This window comes from Lolium perenne, chromosome 4 (genome assembly GCF_019359855.2).
Source record: "Lolium perenne isolate Kyuss_39 chromosome 4, Kyuss_2.0, whole genome shotgun sequence".
Taxonomy (NCBI): domain Eukaryota; kingdom Viridiplantae; phylum Streptophyta; class Magnoliopsida; order Poales; family Poaceae; genus Lolium; species Lolium perenne.
Genome location: NC_067247.2, coordinates 40,125,028 through 40,141,248, shown reverse-complemented (window position 1 = coordinate 40,141,248; position 16,221 = coordinate 40,125,028). Strand labels below are relative to the sequence as shown.

Here is a 16,221-nt window from a genome sequence, read left to right as displayed (position 1 = left end):
TCAGCCAAATTAATGTACAGGTCTTGAAATCAGGAAGTAATTAAACTACAGTATGAAATTTAGAAGGTCTTGAAATTTGAGAGTATAAACAATGGTAGCAAGAACGGTGTGGCAAGACGAGCCAGGTCCATCTAGTTCTTGATGATGCATTAAACTAGAGACAATGCTAAAATTGATCCAATTGTCACTGAATTGTTTTTAGGAAACAACTTAAAAGTTTCATGCATCATTTGTACATTTCCTGTATTAATTTAACTACAATATGAGAGTATTAGATTACGGAAATTCAATTCGGCTCCCGGGTGCGTATGCTCCCTCTACCAACAAAACATATTTCGAAGTGTGGAAAAATTCTGATAAAAAATTCTACATGTACATCTCCATAATATATGTGTATGCGTCAAGTTTCACGAAAAAATATTATTTTTTGTGGCCTATGTAAAAAAGAGAAAACTTATCCAGTGAAAAGCATAGTTTTCAGCACTGAATTTTGTCTCTTTTACACACGTCACATGATAAGTTCATTTTTTATGAAACGACTTTGTGAGCGCGTAGCACGTGAAGATGTACGTGCGAATTTTTTGTTTCAAATTTTTTGAAATTTAAAATATGTGTAAGATGTATTTCAAAATATAGGGAGCATATGCTCCCATGTTCCAAAACATCACTCCCGATTAGATTAGATTTACTAAATATGAACTGTGTCACAGGAAACTGACAATAATCGGAGCAACATGATCTTATACTCTTTACATTGTTCTACTTGTAAAAATCGAAAAATAGACGGGCATAGCAAAGCACGAGTCATGCATGGACTAGTACAACAAGATTATAATCTTCAAACGGGCACTCAGGTAAGTGCAATTAACTAAAGTGGTCATGGAGACATATCGGCGTCGCAACGGGTAGCAGGCCCTTGTCTTGGAGGCTTGTGACAGTTTCGTAGAGACACTGGCTCGCGGTCGTGAAGCCGACGCCGAGCTCCCTGATCCTACGGCTGCTGAACCGGCATCCCTTCTTCATCTCTCCTGTTTCATCCTTGCATATTGTGGGAATGGGGTACTCTGGGAAGAACTTGGAGAGTATGCGACACACCTCGGCGCGGTGCAGCGTGCGGCCGGCACAGAGGTACCGGCCACTCGCGGCGGGCGCCTCATATGCACGCGCATGTGCGTCAGCGACGTCTCGGACGTGTGCGTACGCCTGAGCCGCGTTAGCGTACGTTTGCACGGAGCCGTCGAGGTACTTGACGATATGCCAGGTGCTGGCGTTCACCGACGCCTGCAGAAGAGGGCCCAACACCAGAGACGGGTTCACCACAACGAGGTCGAGGTTTCTCTGCTTGGCGAGCTCCCACGCTGCCTGCTCCGCAACCGTCTTGGCGTAGCAGTACCAGTTCTGCATCCATTGCAATTGTATATCCACTTGTGAGATGCAGGTCGTCGTCGAGATAGTGCTTCCAACAAAGTAAGAGTAGGTTATGCTAACCTTGGTATTCTTGCAGAACTCAAGGTCGCTCCAGCATGTCTCGTCGGCCTCCTCGTCGAGGCTACGGCTAGGATCCATATACACGGCGCCGATCGACGATGTCATCACCACACGCCGGACGCCGCCCGCGTCCGCCGCAGCATTGATCACATTCCTTGTCCCGGTCACTGCCGGCTCGATCATTTGCTCCTGCATGCGTACAAGAAACTTTGTCAACCGACGTACATTTGATAGCCAGCTAGTACGGGCAACAATGGCTGGAGGAGTAAGTAAGGTACCGGGTCATCGGTGACGGGGCAGGCGGTGTGGAAGACGCCCTCGCATCCGCGGAATGCGGCGGCGATACTCTCCTTGTCGAGCAGGTCCACCCGGAAGAGGGTCAGCCGTTCCGCCGCACCTTCAAGGGCTCTCAGGTGCGCATTCTTCGCGACATCATCTGAAATTACATACAACACAAAGTTAACTTCAGGCATGTGCAAAATCTAGGAGGAGCTTCACGAGCCATGACGTGCTCCACTTACCAGGGTTCCGGACCGTGCCGTGGATGGTGTAGCCCTTCTCCAGGAGGAGCTTCACCAGCCATGACGCGATGAAGCCACTGGCGCCGGTCACGCAAACTGTGCGTCCGCGGCCACTGGCAATGCAGTTTGCTTTGTTGACATGATCAACACCCATGTCTCTGTTGTTTGCAGGCTTGCAGCGAATTTGTATATCAGCTAGGAGTTGCAATGGGGGACAGAAGCTACTACGAGTTTGTATGAATTTCAAGTTTCAAGTTGCAGACAAGCTGTGTACTGAAGAGAAGAAGGGGCTTTTGGCCGTATATATAGCCAGGATGACGCGTTTTCCAGAGTTAAGTCATCTACTTATCTGGATCAACTGCAAATTATGTACGCGTTTCCCAGAGTTGAGTCATCACTTATCAGAGCGTGGTACTGGCACTGCAGTTCCCATCTAAAGAAAATGTGGTTGGTCGTGCAGGTGTACAATAAACTATCATACCCACACGAGTATCATATGCTCAGTATAATTGCAAGTACTAGTATATAGCATATTTTCAAAACAAAACTGACTGGTCAAACCAGGTTTCATTATTTATAAAGCAACTAGACGCAGCTTGGATTAATAAAGAAGGTGCAACTTCAACCGAAGCACGTACATGCATATATATATTCACATTATTTAGTTCAATATGTGTATAGATTACGGGAAGGCTGGTGGTGTGTATCAGAATACGAGAAGAAAGATTCCCTTCCGTGGATTGCAAGCTGCACGATTTCACACCAGTTTGACATCGACGAAACTAGCATACCGATCTTTTAGTTTCTGCCAAGTATCGAGTTTTTTTTTTAAGTTGTCTGAGATTGTCCAACATTTCAGATTTCTAAGGATTTTGATAAACGTCCACCATGTCCATACTCCATACTGGACATTCATCGGTCGATTTTCCATAACTTATTTTCCATAACTGTTGGCAAGCATATTTACGATCTGTGATTTTAAATTGCTCGATGACTAAGTCGTTGCCAAAAATAATTTATGGAAAAACCATCCGCAGAACTATCACACATGGGTTTTTCCTGAGTGAACCCTGTGATACAACATTTTTCGAAACAAGCAAAAAGGCTTGCCATTTTCATTACTAATTAAGAAGAAGAGGGTTGACTAGTTAAAAATTGGGAAACTAGCCTAAAACCGGTAAAAACACACTGAGTAAAGGTCATGGAATAAGACAATCGCGAGGGCGCACACAGCCACCCTGGCTACCAACACAAACTGCACATACAATGTCGAAAACGAGGGCCGTCGTCGAGGTTGAACATCAGTATCATTATCATCACTCCAGTGAATCCAATTTCAGAGAAAGCCACTCTAGAAGAACTCGCAACAGCGGCATCGTGAAGCCCATGTTTGCCTAGGCTAAACAGATGACCCTTCACGTAGGAACAGGAAGCACTGGTTCTGATAGGGAGCTCCGAGGAGCGCATGTGTGGGACCTATTGTCATGGTATGTTGACACGTACACCATAGGTGGTACCTTACGGCATAGAGAGAAGTAGGGTGATAGGTGGGTGGATGTCTAGGATCATGATACACACGGGTTACCAAGGTTCAATATCCATCGTGTTGGCGGATTTCTACTCCGGCTATAAATCACTATATGGCAACAAGTACATAGGTTACAATAATGTTGATCGTTGATTGTATCATGCCCTAAGGGCTACATGGGCCCCAACTTATACAGTAAATTGGGACTAGGGTTTGATAACCCTTAACCAACTATGCTATATAATCCTAAGGTCGCACACCGGCAAGTTCGTGTACTCCAAGTCTCTATCTAGGAATCCTCTAGCCGGTCGGGACTTCGTATTGGTCCTTGGCATATGGGCTAACCTGTAGGCCCCAAAGACCATATCTCCTTAGGGCCACCCCGGTCCAATAGTATATGACCCCATCACGTCTATACCCATTTAGTATGTCCACAAGAGTAAGCCCCACACACTCCAAAAATCTTAACCATCTTAGCGATGTACTTGAGGTGTGTCCGCCTTAGCTGTGTTGATTTAGGCGGCAACAATATCTTGAAGGGTTCCTGAAAAAATAAAGAATGACAAATCAGGGTTAATTTTAACTTGAAATCTTCAAATCTTTCGTATCCCAAATGCTTGCCGAAGAAATGTGTGCAGAGGTCATCGACGAATATTCCATTCACGCATCGCTGCAAACATCATCCGTTGCCGGTGGATGTTGTGACATTTCAAAGGCCTTAGTCCACCCCGCATAGCGACTACATGATGATGTTTGCAAGTGCATATGACATATGTAGCTAGTATCAAAAAGTAAGAGTATCGATATTTGGTAAGATTTAATTGTCTTTTGCTACTTTCACTTAGATGTATCTGCAAGTTATTCTTGATCCAAAAATTGCAAGTTATTCTTTATCCAAAAAAGTGAACTGAAAGTGTTTGTTGTTGTTGAGTTGTGAACAAACTAGTAGGTAGCTATAAACCTATGACATTATATACTTGTGAGAAACGGATTGTGATTTTTGTTAGTCAAATCTTACAGGCGTGTGCATCTGGTTTCAATGTACCACCCAATGCTTAGTTTGTGTTGAACTTCCCGAGCTAAGGACTTTGAAATTGGTAATTCAAATTTTCATTTATTATCATTTCCCACCTAATTTTAATTATCGTTATACAAAATATAAGTTGGTGCGAATTCTATGGAATCGTGCGCCAAAACGCACATCTAAATCTAGTAGTATTTGAAGTACAGTTTATATGAATGGCATCATGAACCACAACTAATTGTGTTGTCCATTGGTCGAAATGTTCTTGTTGGGCATGTTCTTGTTTCCATACTGAGTTTATTAAGGTGGGTTGAAATCCGCGGGACATCAATCGTTGTGAGGTCCTGGAGGCGGGGAGGCGCAAGCGAGCGCCGAAGCGCTCGCCATCAGGCGGGCATATGAGATGTCGGCCCCGGCGGTAGTTCACCACACAGCGTGATGTGGGCATTACCCTTCGGGTAATCAACATTAAGCTACCTACTCCAGCCCAACTAGAGTCCCATGAAGATTGCCCAACATCTGAGGTGGGCCTATGCGTTGGTGCTGGAGAAGGAGACTCCTCCGAAGAAGGATTCTTGATGAACAAGGCAAGAAGATGCAATACAATGAAAGATTAGGATAGATCTCTTTGTACCTTAGTCGAGTCCGGACAGATCTTTTGGGACCTGGCCTGCTATATAAAGGCCAGGAGAGAGTCTACTGAGACACAACTTACACACATAGAACCACCGCAAGATCAGAACTAGAGCATAGAACCCTTGCCACTTGGCGAGACCACCACCATAGCCCATGGGCTACCCCATTGTAACTCGATATATTCTCGATAATCAAGATCAGACAAGCAGGAAATAAGGGTGTTACCTCATCGAGGGTTCCGAACCTGGGTAAATCTCTCTCCCCGTTTGTTTGGTTACTGATGTCCCGTGCTAACCTGCAGGATTCCGTCAACCCTAAGCCCCTCATGGTGGGCATTGCCGGGGAGCACCCCCGACAATTGGCACCGTCTGTGGGAATCATGTCGACACAACGCACATCATCGGCTGCTCCAGTAACATCGGCTGCGTTCTTGCTAACGTCACCAACACCTTCAGACTCAACGGACCCGGTCCCCTGCGGATCCTTCGAGTTTACTCCACGCAAAAATGTGTAGCGTATAACTCCTTCGGAGTTATGCAGCGACATGGACACAACGTTTGGCGGTGTTCACTTTATCGTCGACTCCGGAGGTTTCCTTCGACTTCCGGGCTAAGGTGCGCCAGGCTCAGAAAGGACTTCAATCCCAACAATCGATGTTCCACCACTAGACGCGGGGGGATTCACCATACTTGATCGACAACAGCGACATAAGCATCCAGAGAAATCTTGGTGGCATTGGGAGCAGGCAGGAACGCCGGAAGAGGAGAAGGGATCTTCGTTACGAGGCAATTGACCAAGCTGCAAGCCGTCCTTATCAGCATTGCGAAGGATGCTACCGCGCGCAATTAGCCAGAAGTCGTGGCCGACATGATCGCCTCTTTCGGGTGCCTTACCTTCCAGCAGCAGAGCAACTTGTTGCCCCATGTTACTTGCATGCTTACGTCGACCCGAAGGACAATATCGAGAAGGTATCGCATCTTCTCAAGGACTATCGGCAGTTCCTCGATATTCAGATGTTGTGTGAGGAGTTAAGATCTAATTCAGAAGTAATGGAATATCCGTACGTACCAACTGACGATGTCTACGTACCTGCCGAAGTTTACCCCATTTCCGACGATATCTATGTACCTGCCGAAGTTTACCCTGTCCCTCGAGGGCATGTGAACATAATTCACAAAGCTAGTTTTTCAAAGAGAGAAGCCAAGAAATTTTTGCGGAAGATAAAGCTTGCAGAAGTGGCTATGGCAACTTTGCCCGAATATATCGATTGGTCAAACCAAAGCATCCAGTTTAGCGAGCAGATCATCCGACAGTCGTGCCAAGGCCTGGTGTAATAACCCAGAACATAGGAACATCGAAGGGTAGATTTAGAATTGGGATGTGCATTTCATCGCAAAACGAGGGAAATTTCCGTACCTTATTACATAAAAACCTAAGAGGTATCGAGGTTCTCTCTCATTGCAATTAGGGTTAGGCAATGTGAGGTTAAGAATTTTGACATGATCTCTTTTTTAACTTGTTGATTTTGGGAGATGATTTGAATTGACAATTCATATTTGAATTCAAACAAACAAATAATAAGTAAACAAGAATATAAATGAATTATGAATTCATAATTCAAATCACTTTATAAATCCAAATCACAATATTTATACACAAATAATTCATAAGTAAATGATACATTTACAAATTAGCTCATAAGCAAAACTTGAGCTTTATTGATCATACACACACATACATTGTCTTTACAATATTTATCATACAAGAATTTGATGAATAATAAACAAAATAAAAAGAAGATTACAAGAATTTGAATCTATGTGAAAACCTAAACTAAGTGTCTTGGAAGGAATTGTTAGTTATCTTTTGTACGTCATGCCTTATAGCAGGGCATGACCTCTGAATAAGAGAGGTTGTTGTATCAGCCAAATTAATGTACAGGTCTTGAAATCAGGAAGTAATTAAACTACAGTATGAAATTTAGAAGGTCTTGAAATTTGAGAGTATAAACAATGGTAGCAAGAACGGTGTGGCAAGACGAGCCAGGTCCATCTAGTTCTTGATGATGCATTAAACTAGAGACAATGCTAAAATTGATCCAATTGTCACTGAATTGTTTTTAGGAAACAACTTAAAAGTTTCATGCATCATTTGTACATTTCCTGTATTAATTTAACTACAATATGAGAGTATTAGATTACGGAAATTCAATTCGGCTCCCGGGTGCGTATGCTCCCTCTACCAACAAAACATATTTCGAAGTGTGGAAAAATTCTGATAAAAAATTCTACATGTACATCTCCATAATATATGTGTATGCGTCAAGTTTCACGAAAAAATATTATTTTTTGTGGCCTATGTAAAAAAGAGAAAACTTATCCAGTGAAAAGCATAGTTTTCAGCACTGAATTTTGTCTCTTTTACACACGTCACATGATAAGTTCATTTTTTATGAAACGACTTTGTGAGCGCGTAGCACGTGAAGATGTACGTGCGAATTTTTTGTTTCAAATTTTTTGAAATTTAAAATATGTGTAAGATGTATTTCAAAATATAGGGAGCATATGCTCCCATGTTCCAAAACATCACTCCCGATTAGATTAGATTTACTAAATATGAACTGTGTCACAGGAAACTGACAATAATCGGAGCAACATGATCTTATACTCTTTACATTGTTCTACTTGTAAAAATCGAAAAATAGACGGGCATAGCAAAGCACGAGTCATGCATGGACTAGTACAACAAGATTATAATCTTCAAACGGGCACTCAGGTAAGTGCAATTAACTAAAGTGGTCATGGAGACATATCGGCGTCGCAACGGGTAGCAGGCCCTTGTCTTGGAGGCTTGTGACAGTTTCGTAGAGACACTGGCTCGCGGTCGTGAAGCCGACGCCGAGCTCCCTGATCCTACGGCTGCTGAACCGGCATCCCTTCTTCATCTCTCCTGTTTCATCCTTGCATATTGTGGGAATGGGGTACTCTGGGAAGAACTTGGAGAGTATGCGACACACCTCGGCGCGGTGCAGCGTGCGGCCGGCACAGAGGTACCGGCCACTCGCGGCGGGCGCCTCATATACACGCGCGTGCGCGTCAGCGACGTCTCGGACATGTGCGTACGCCTGAGCCGCGTTAGCGTACGTCTGCACGGAGCCGTCGAGGTACTTGACGATATGCCAGGTGCTGGCGTTCACCGACGCCTGCAGAAGAGGGCCCAACACCAGAGACGGGTTCACCACGACGAGGTCGAGGTTTCTCTGCTTGGCGAGCTCCCACGCTGCCTGCTCCGCAACCGTCTTGGCGTAGCAGTACCAGTTCTGCATCCATTGCAATTGTATATCCACTTGTGAGATGCACGTCGTCGTCGAGATAGTGCTTCCAACAAAGTGGGAGTAGGTTATGCTAAGTTGCTAACCTTGGTGTTCTTGCAGAACTCGAGGTCGCTCCAGCATGTCTCGTCGGCCTCCTCGTCGAGGCTGCGGCTAGGATCCATATACACGGCGCCGATCGACGATGTCATCACGACACGCCGGACGTCGCCTGCGTCCGCCGCAGCATTGATCACATTCCTTGTCCCGGTCACCGCCGGCTCGATCATTTGCTCCTGCATACGTACAAGAAACTTTGTCAACCGACGTACATTTGATAGCCAGCTAGTGCGGGCAACAATGGCTGGAGAAGTAAGTAATGTGCCGGGTCATCGGTGACGGGGCAGGCGGTGTGGAAGACGCCCTCGCATCCGCGGAATGCGGCGGCGATACTCTCCTTGTCGAGCAGGTCCACCCGGAAGAGGGTCAGCCGTTCCGCCGCACCTTCAAGGGATCTCAGGTGCGCATTCTTCGCGACATCATCTGAAATTACATACAACACAAAGTTAACATCAGGCATGTGCAAAATCCAGGGGGAGCTTCACGAACCATGACGCGCTACACTTACCAGGGTTCCGGACCGTGCCGTGGATGGTGTAGCCCTTCTCCAGGAGGAGCTTCACCAGCCATGACGCGATGAAGCCACTGGCGCCGGTCACGCAAACTGTGCGTCCGCGGCCACTGGCAATGCAGTTTGATTTGTTGACATGATCAACACCCATGTCTCTGTTGTTTGCAGGCTTGCAGCGAATTTGTATATCAGCTAGGAGTTGCAATGGGCGACAGAAGCTACTACGAGTTTGTATGAATTTCAAGTTTCAAGTTGCAGAAGAAGCTGTGTACCGAAGAGAAGAAGGGGCTTTTTGGCTGGTATATATAGCCGGGATGACGCGTTTTCCAGAGTTGAGTCATCTACTTATCTGGATCAACCGCAAATTATGTATGCGTTTCCCAGAGTTGAGTCATCTACTTATCTGTTGTTCAGAGCGTGGTGATGGCACTGCAGTTCCCATAAGAAAATGTGGCTGGTCGTGCAGGCGTACAATAAACATCATAGTATCATACCCACACGAGTATCATATGTTCAGTATAAAGTGTAAGATAAAGGGTTTGGGAACTGCTCGACACCCAATACGGGTGTGGCTGTCTCATATATATATGGGTACCAATAGGTACAATACAAGACATATACAACGCTACGTATATACAGTCTAACACCCTCCCTCAATCTTAACTGTTGCCTGAAGTACAAATCAAGTTAAGATTGCGCCTACAACCTACAAACTGCGGCTGTGGAAGAGGCTTTGTGAAGATGTCAGCAAGTTGATCCTTGGAAGAGATGAACTTGATACGAAGTAGCTTCTTTGCAACGCGTTCCCTGACAAAATGATAATCCACTTCAATGTGTTTCGTTCGGGCATGAAATACCGGATTAGACGAGAGGTATGTAGCACCGATGTTATCACACCAAAGGACTGGAGACTGATGTTGAGAGACTCGCAACTCTCTCAATAAGGACTGTAGCCATATGAGCTCAGATGTAGCATTGGCAACTGCCTTGTATTCAGCTTCAGTACTGCTGCGAGATACTGTAGCCTGCTTGCGAGCATTCCAGGCGATCAAGTTAGGACCAAAGAATACTGCATAGCCCCCCGTGGATCGCCTGTCATCTGGATTCCCAGCCCAATCCGCATCCGAGAAAGCTGAAAGCGTACAAGATGGGGCATGCACGGGAACAGCGTCCTGGACGTGATCCACGTCCTCGGCCGGTGCCTGATCATCCAGGAGCTCAAGTCGAGCGCCACGTCCAATACCTGCAGTATGGTTAGGAAGCAACGCAGGAGTATATGCAGCATCTACAAATTGATCAGGCGACGGTGTAATGAAACGCACAGGTGGTATGGGTGTAGAAGAGTTGTTCGGAAATGCGGAAAAGGGAAACACATTCTCATCAAACACTACGTCACGAGATATGTAAACGCGGTTGGTGGGAACATGTAGGCACTTGTACCCTTTGTGAAGGGAACTATACCCAAGAAAAACGCACTTTTTAGACCGAAACTCTAGCTTATGTTTGTTATATGGGCGAAGATGAGGCCAACAGGCATACCCAAAAACTTTGAGAAGTGTATAATCTGGGAGTTCATTGAGCAAGAGTTCAAGGGGGGTTTTCATTTGTAGGAGTCGTGATGGAAGCCTGTTTATTAAGAAACAAGCCGTGGAAAAAGCGTCGCTCCAAAAGCGAAACGGAACGGAGGCATGAGCTAGTAAGGTGAGGCCAGTCTCTACAAGGTGGCGGTGTTTCCGTTCAGCGGCACCATTCTGTTGATGTGTATGAGGACAAGACACACGGTGCAAGATCCCAAGCTTACTAAAGAACGAGTTGAGGTTGCGATATTCACCCCCCCAGTAGGACTGAACATGAAGGATTTTATGCTTAAGAAGACGCTCAACATGTGCTTGGAACTGAATGAAAACATCGAACACATCAGATTTACGCTTAATAAGATAAAGCCAGGTGAATCGACTGTAAGCATCAATAAAACTGACATAGTAATTATGGCCACTAACAGATGTCTGGGCAGGACCCCATACATCAGAAAACACAAGCTCAAGAGGATGTTTAACCACACGACTCGACTCTGAAAACGGAAGCTGGTGACTCTTGCCTTGCTGACAGGCATCACAGATAGTCTCTACACTTTTATTGGACACAACTGGAAGTTCATGACGATGCAGAACATGGCGAACTATGGGAGTAGCAGGATGACCGAGGCGTGCATGCCAGTGTGTAGAGGACACACGCACACCACTGAACACCTGGGGAGCATGCGGCGCAGGGGGCGCATCAAGCGCATATAGGCCATGGCGAAGACGACCTCTAAGCAGAACGGCTCTCGTGTCCCGATCCTTGATGAAAAAGTGAAAACGATGAAATTCAGCAAGGACATTATTATCACGAGTAAGTTGAGGAATAGACAACAGACTACGTGTGGCGGAAGGAACACGAAGAACATTACGAAGATGCAAGTGGCGAGAGTTATGTGCGAGAAGGGAAGCCTGACCAACATGTGAGATGCGCATACCTGCTCCATTGGCGGTGCGAACCTGATCATGACCGCGATATGGCTCCTGGGTGGAGAGCTTACTCATCTCACTCGTCAGGTGATTAGTAGCTCCCGTGTCCATGTACCATGACGAGTCAATGGGATAGGACGGAGTATAGCCATGCTCCTGACCCGTCACAGCAGCAGCAGCCTGCTTGTCGTTGCCCTTGCCATTGTTGCCGATGCCGAGGAAGTCTTGCTTGAAGCGCCGATGACAGCGAGAGGCGATGTGGTTGTCAAGACCGCACAGCTGACACGCTTGTTGGGCGCCGCATGAAGGGCAGTGATACGTCTCCGACGTATCGATAATTTCTTATGTTCCATGCCACATTATTGATGTTATCTACATGTTTTATGCACACTTTATGTCATATTCGTGCATTTTCTGGAACTAACCTATTAACAAGATGCCGAAGCGCCAGTTCCTGTTTTCTGCTGTTTTTGGTTTCAGAAATCCTAGTAACGAAATATTCTCGGAATTGGACGAAATCAACGCCCAGGTTCCTATTTTGCCCGGAAGCATCCAGAACACCCGAGAGCCGCCAGAGGGAAGCCCTGGGGGCCCCACACCACACCCTGGCGCGGCTAGAGGGGGGGCCGTGCCGCCCTATAGTGTGGGCCCCCCAGGCCCCCTCCGAGGCTGCCCTTCCGCCTACTTAAAGCCTCCGTCGCGAAAACCCTATCACGTTCGACGAAACCCACAGAAACCTTCCAGAGCCGCCGCCATCGCGAAGCCAAGATCTGGGGGACAGGAGTCTCTGTTCCGGCACGCTGCCGGGACGGGGAAGTGCCCCCGGAAGGCTTCTCCATCGACACCGCTGCCATCTTCACCGCCATCTTCATCACCGCTGCTGCTCCCATGAGGAGGGAGTAGTTCTCCATCGAGGCTCGGGGCTGTACCGGTAGCTATGTGGTTCATCTCTCTCCTATGTACTTCAATACAATAATCTCATGAGCTGCTTTACATGATTGAGATTCATATGATGATGCTTGTAATCTAGATGTCATTATGCTAGTCAAGTGAGTTTTACTTATGTGATCTCCGGAGACTCCTTGTCCCACGTGTGTAAAGGTGACAGTGTGTGCACCGTGTGGGTCTCTTAGGCTATATTTCACAGAATACTTATTCACTGTTATGAATGGCATAGTGAAGTGCTTATTTATATCTCATTATGATTGCAATGTATTTTGTATCACAATTTATCTATGTGCTACTCTAGCAATGTTATTAAAGTAGTTTTATTCCTCCTGCACGATGTAATGGTGACAGTGTGTGCATCCGTGTTAGTACTTGGTTTATGCTATGATCATGATCTCTTGTAGATTGCGAAGTTAACTATTGCTATGACAGTATTGATGTGATCTATTCCTCCTACATATGCATGAAGGTGACAGTGTGCATGCTATGTTAGTACTTGGTTAGTCGAATTGATCTTTCATGCACTCTAAGGTTATTTAAATATGAACATTGAATTGTGGAGCTTGTTAACTCCGGCATTGAGGGTTCGTGTAATCCTACGCAATGTGTTCATCATCCAACAAGAGTGTAGAGTATGCATTTATCTATTCTGTTATGTGATCAAAGTTGAGAGTGTCCACTAGTGAAAGTGTAATCCCTAGGCCTTGTTCCTAAATACTGCTATTGCTGCTTGTTTACTGTTTTACTGCGTTACTACTGCTGCAATACTACCACCATCAACTACACGCCAGCAAGCTATTTTCTGGCACCGTTGCTACTGCTCATATATATTCATACCACCTGTATTTCACTATCTCTTCGCCGAACTAGTGCACCTATTAGGTGTGTTGGGGACACAAGAGACTTCTTGCTTTGTGGTTGCAAGGTTGCATGAGAGGGATATCTTTGACCTCTTCCTCCCTGAGTTCGATAAACCTTGGGTGATCCACTTAAGGGAAAACTTGCTGCTGTTCTACAAACCTCTGCTCTTGGAGGCCCAACACTGTCTACAGGAAAAGGAGGGGGGCGTAGACATCAAGCTATTTTCTAGCGCCGTTGCCGGGGAGGAAAGGTAAAAGGTACTCACACTCCGGATCTCGGCTACTAAGCTATTTTCGCTGTTGTAAGTACTCGAAGCTATTTCCTTTAGATCCTGCAATTGCATCTTTTTGTTTCTTGTTTACACTAGTTTGGCATAATGGACAAGAATGAGCTTCTTATTCTATTTCCTGATTTAAAACATGGATTGTTTGATGCGAAAATTAAAAAACCTATGGAATCTTATTTGCATGCTGGTAGTAATATTAGTATGAACGCTTTGAACACCATTGTTGATAATGATATAGAAAGTTCTAAGCTTGGGGAAGCTGGTTTTCATGATCTTTTTAGTCCCCCAAGCATTGAGGAGAAAATTTTCTTTGATGATACTTTGCCTCCCATACATGATGATTATAATGATAGTGGTCTTTTGGTGCCACCTACTATGGAGAGTAAATTTTGTTGTGATTATACTATGCCTCCAACACTTGATGAGAATATTAATGATAGCTACTTTGTTGAATTTGCTCCTACTACAATTAATAAGAATAACTATGCTTATGTTGGGAGTAGTAATAATTTTATGCACGAGACTCATGATAAGAATGCTTTATGTGATAGTTATATTGTTGAGTTTGCTCATGACACTACTGAAAGTTATTATGAGAGAGGAAAATATGGTTGTAGAAATTTTCATGTTACTAAAACACCTCTCTATGTGCTGAAATTTTTGAAGCTATACTTGTTTTATCTTCCTATGCTTGTTACTTTGCTTTTCATGAACTTGTTTATTTACAAGATTCCTGTGCATAGGAAGCATGTTAGACTTAAATGTGTTTTGAATTTGCCTCTTGATGCTCTTTTTTGCTTCGAATACTATTTCCTGCGAGTGGATCATTAAAACTGCTGAGCCCATCTTAATGGCTATAAAGAAAGAACTTCTTGGGAGATAACCCATGTGTTATTTTGCTACAGTACTTTGTTTTATATTTGTATCTTAGAAGTTGTTTACTACTGTAGCAACCTCTCCTTATCTTAGTTTTGTGTTTTGTTGTGCCAAGTAAAGTCTTTGATAGTAAAGTCAATACTAGATTTGGATTACTGCGCAGAAACTGTTTTCTTTGCTGTCATGAATCTGGGCAAAATTCTCTGTAGGTAACTCAGAAAATTATGCCAATTTACGTGAGTGATCCTCAGATATGTACGTAACTTTCATTCAATTTGGGCATTTTCATCTGAGCAAGTCTGGTGCCATTTTAAAATTCGTCTTTACGGACTGTTCTGTTTTGACAGATTCTGCCTTTTATTTCACATTGCTTCTTTCGCTGTGTTGGGTGGATTTCTTTGTTCCATTACCTTTCAGTAGCTTTGGGCAATGTCCAGAAGTGTTAAGAATGATTGTGTCACCTCTGAACATGTGAATTTTTGATTATGCACTAACCCTCTAATGAGTTTGTTTCGAGTTTGGTGTGGAGGAAGTTTTCAAGGGTCAAGAGAGGAGGATGATATACTATGATCAAGAAGAGTGAAAAAGTCTAAGCTTGGGGATGCCCCGGTGGTTCATCCCTGCATATTTCAAGAAGACTCAAGCGTCTAAGCTTGGGGATGCCCAAGGCATCCCCTTCTTCATCGACAACATTATCAGGTTCCTCCCCTGAAACTATATTTTTATTCCGTCACATCTTATGTACTTTACTTGGAGCGTCTGTTTGTTTTTGTTTTTGTTTGTGTTTGAATAAATTGGATTACATCATGCTTGTGTGGGAGAGAGACACGCTCCGCTGGTTCGTATGAACACATGTGTTCTTAGCTTTTAATATTCATGGCGAAGTTTCTTCTTCGTTAAATTGTTATATGGTTGGAATTGGAAAATGGTACATGTAGTAATTGCTATAAATGTCTTGGATAATGTGATACTTGGCAATTGTTGTGCTCATGTTTAAGCTCTTGCATCATATACTTTGCACCCATTAATGAAGAAATACATAGAGCATGCTAAAATTTGGTTTGCATATTTGGTCTCTCTAAGGTCTAGATAATTTCTAGTATTGAGTTTGAACAACAAGGAAGACGGTGTAGAGTCTTATAATGTTTTCAATATGTCTTTTATGTGAGTTTTGCTGCACCGGTTCATCCTTGTGTTTGTTTCAAATAACCTTGCTAGCCTAAACCTTGTATCGAGAGGGAATACTTCTCATGCATCCAAAATACTTGAGCCAACCACTATGCCATTTGTGTCCACCATACCTACCTACTACATGGTATTTCTCCGCCATTCCAAAGTAAATTGCTTGAGTGCTACCTTTAAATTTCCATTCTTCACCTTTACAATATATAGCTCATGGGACAAATAGCTTAAAAACTATTGTGGTATTGAATATGTACTTATGCACTTTATCTCTTATTAAGTTGCTTGTTGTGCGATAACCATGTTTCTGGGGACGCCATCAACTATTCTTTGTTGAATATCATGTGAGTTGCTATGCATGTTCGTCTTGTCTGAAGTAAGAGAGATTTACCACCTTATGGTTAAGCATGCATATTGTTAGAG

The 16,221-nt window shown here is 44.4% G+C and overlaps 2 protein-coding genes across 2 annotated transcripts; both read right to left on the bottom strand.

The window, feature by feature from the left end:
* Window positions 1-685: 685 nt before the first annotated feature.
* On the bottom strand, window positions 686-2,287 carry LOC127292246 (cinnamoyl-CoA reductase 1-like). Its single transcript, XM_051321603.2, has 4 exons — window positions 2,010-2,287; window positions 1,767-1,924; window positions 1,489-1,677; window positions 686-1,398 (listed from the first exon to the last, which is right to left on the bottom strand). Exons 1-4 carry the CDS (start codon window positions 2,161-2,163, stop codon window positions 865-867), a joined length of 1,035 nt encoding a protein of 344 aa, XP_051177563.1. The 5' UTR covers window positions 2,164-2,287; the 3' UTR covers window positions 686-864.
* A 5,522-nt stretch (window positions 2,288-7,809) lies between these two features.
* On the bottom strand, window positions 7,810-9,397 carry LOC127292247 (cinnamoyl-CoA reductase 1). The gene is made up of 4 exons (XM_051321604.2): window positions 9,136-9,397; window positions 8,893-9,050; window positions 8,615-8,803; window positions 7,810-8,516 (listed from the first exon to the last, which is right to left on the bottom strand). Exons 1-4 carry the CDS (start codon window positions 9,287-9,289, stop codon window positions 7,983-7,985), a joined length of 1,035 nt encoding a protein of 344 aa, XP_051177564.1. The 5' UTR covers window positions 9,290-9,397; the 3' UTR covers window positions 7,810-7,982.
* Between the last annotated feature and the right edge of the window lie 6,824 nt (window positions 9,398-16,221).

What these genes read in the sequence shown, in the direction of transcription:
- LOC127292246 (XM_051321603.2), bottom strand. Translation starts at nt 2,163, where the DNA reads ATGGGTGTTGATCATGTCAACAAAGCAAACTGCATTGCCAGTGGCCGC. An exon ending in GCCCCGTCACCGATGACCCG is followed by an intron (nt 1,678 to 1,766) that starts GTACCTTACTTA and finishes GTACGCATGCAG; the next exon opens with GAGCAAATGATCGAGCCGGC. An exon ending in AGTTCTGCAAGAATACCAAG is followed by an intron (nt 1,399 to 1,488) that starts GTTAGCATAACC and finishes CAATGGATGCAG; the next exon opens with AACTGGTACTGCTACGCCAA.
- LOC127292247 (XM_051321604.2), bottom strand. Translation starts at nt 9,289, where the DNA reads ATGGGTGTTGATCATGTCAACAAATCAAACTGCATTGCCAGTGGCCGC. An exon ending in CGGCACGGTCCGGAACCCTG is followed by an intron (nt 9,051 to 9,135) that starts GTAAGTGTAGCG and finishes ATGTAATTTCAG; the next exon opens with ATGATGTCGCGAAGAATGCG. An exon ending in AGTTCTGCAAGAACACCAAG is followed by an intron (nt 8,517 to 8,614) that starts GTTAGCAACTTA and finishes CAATGGATGCAG; the next exon opens with AACTGGTACTGCTACGCCAA.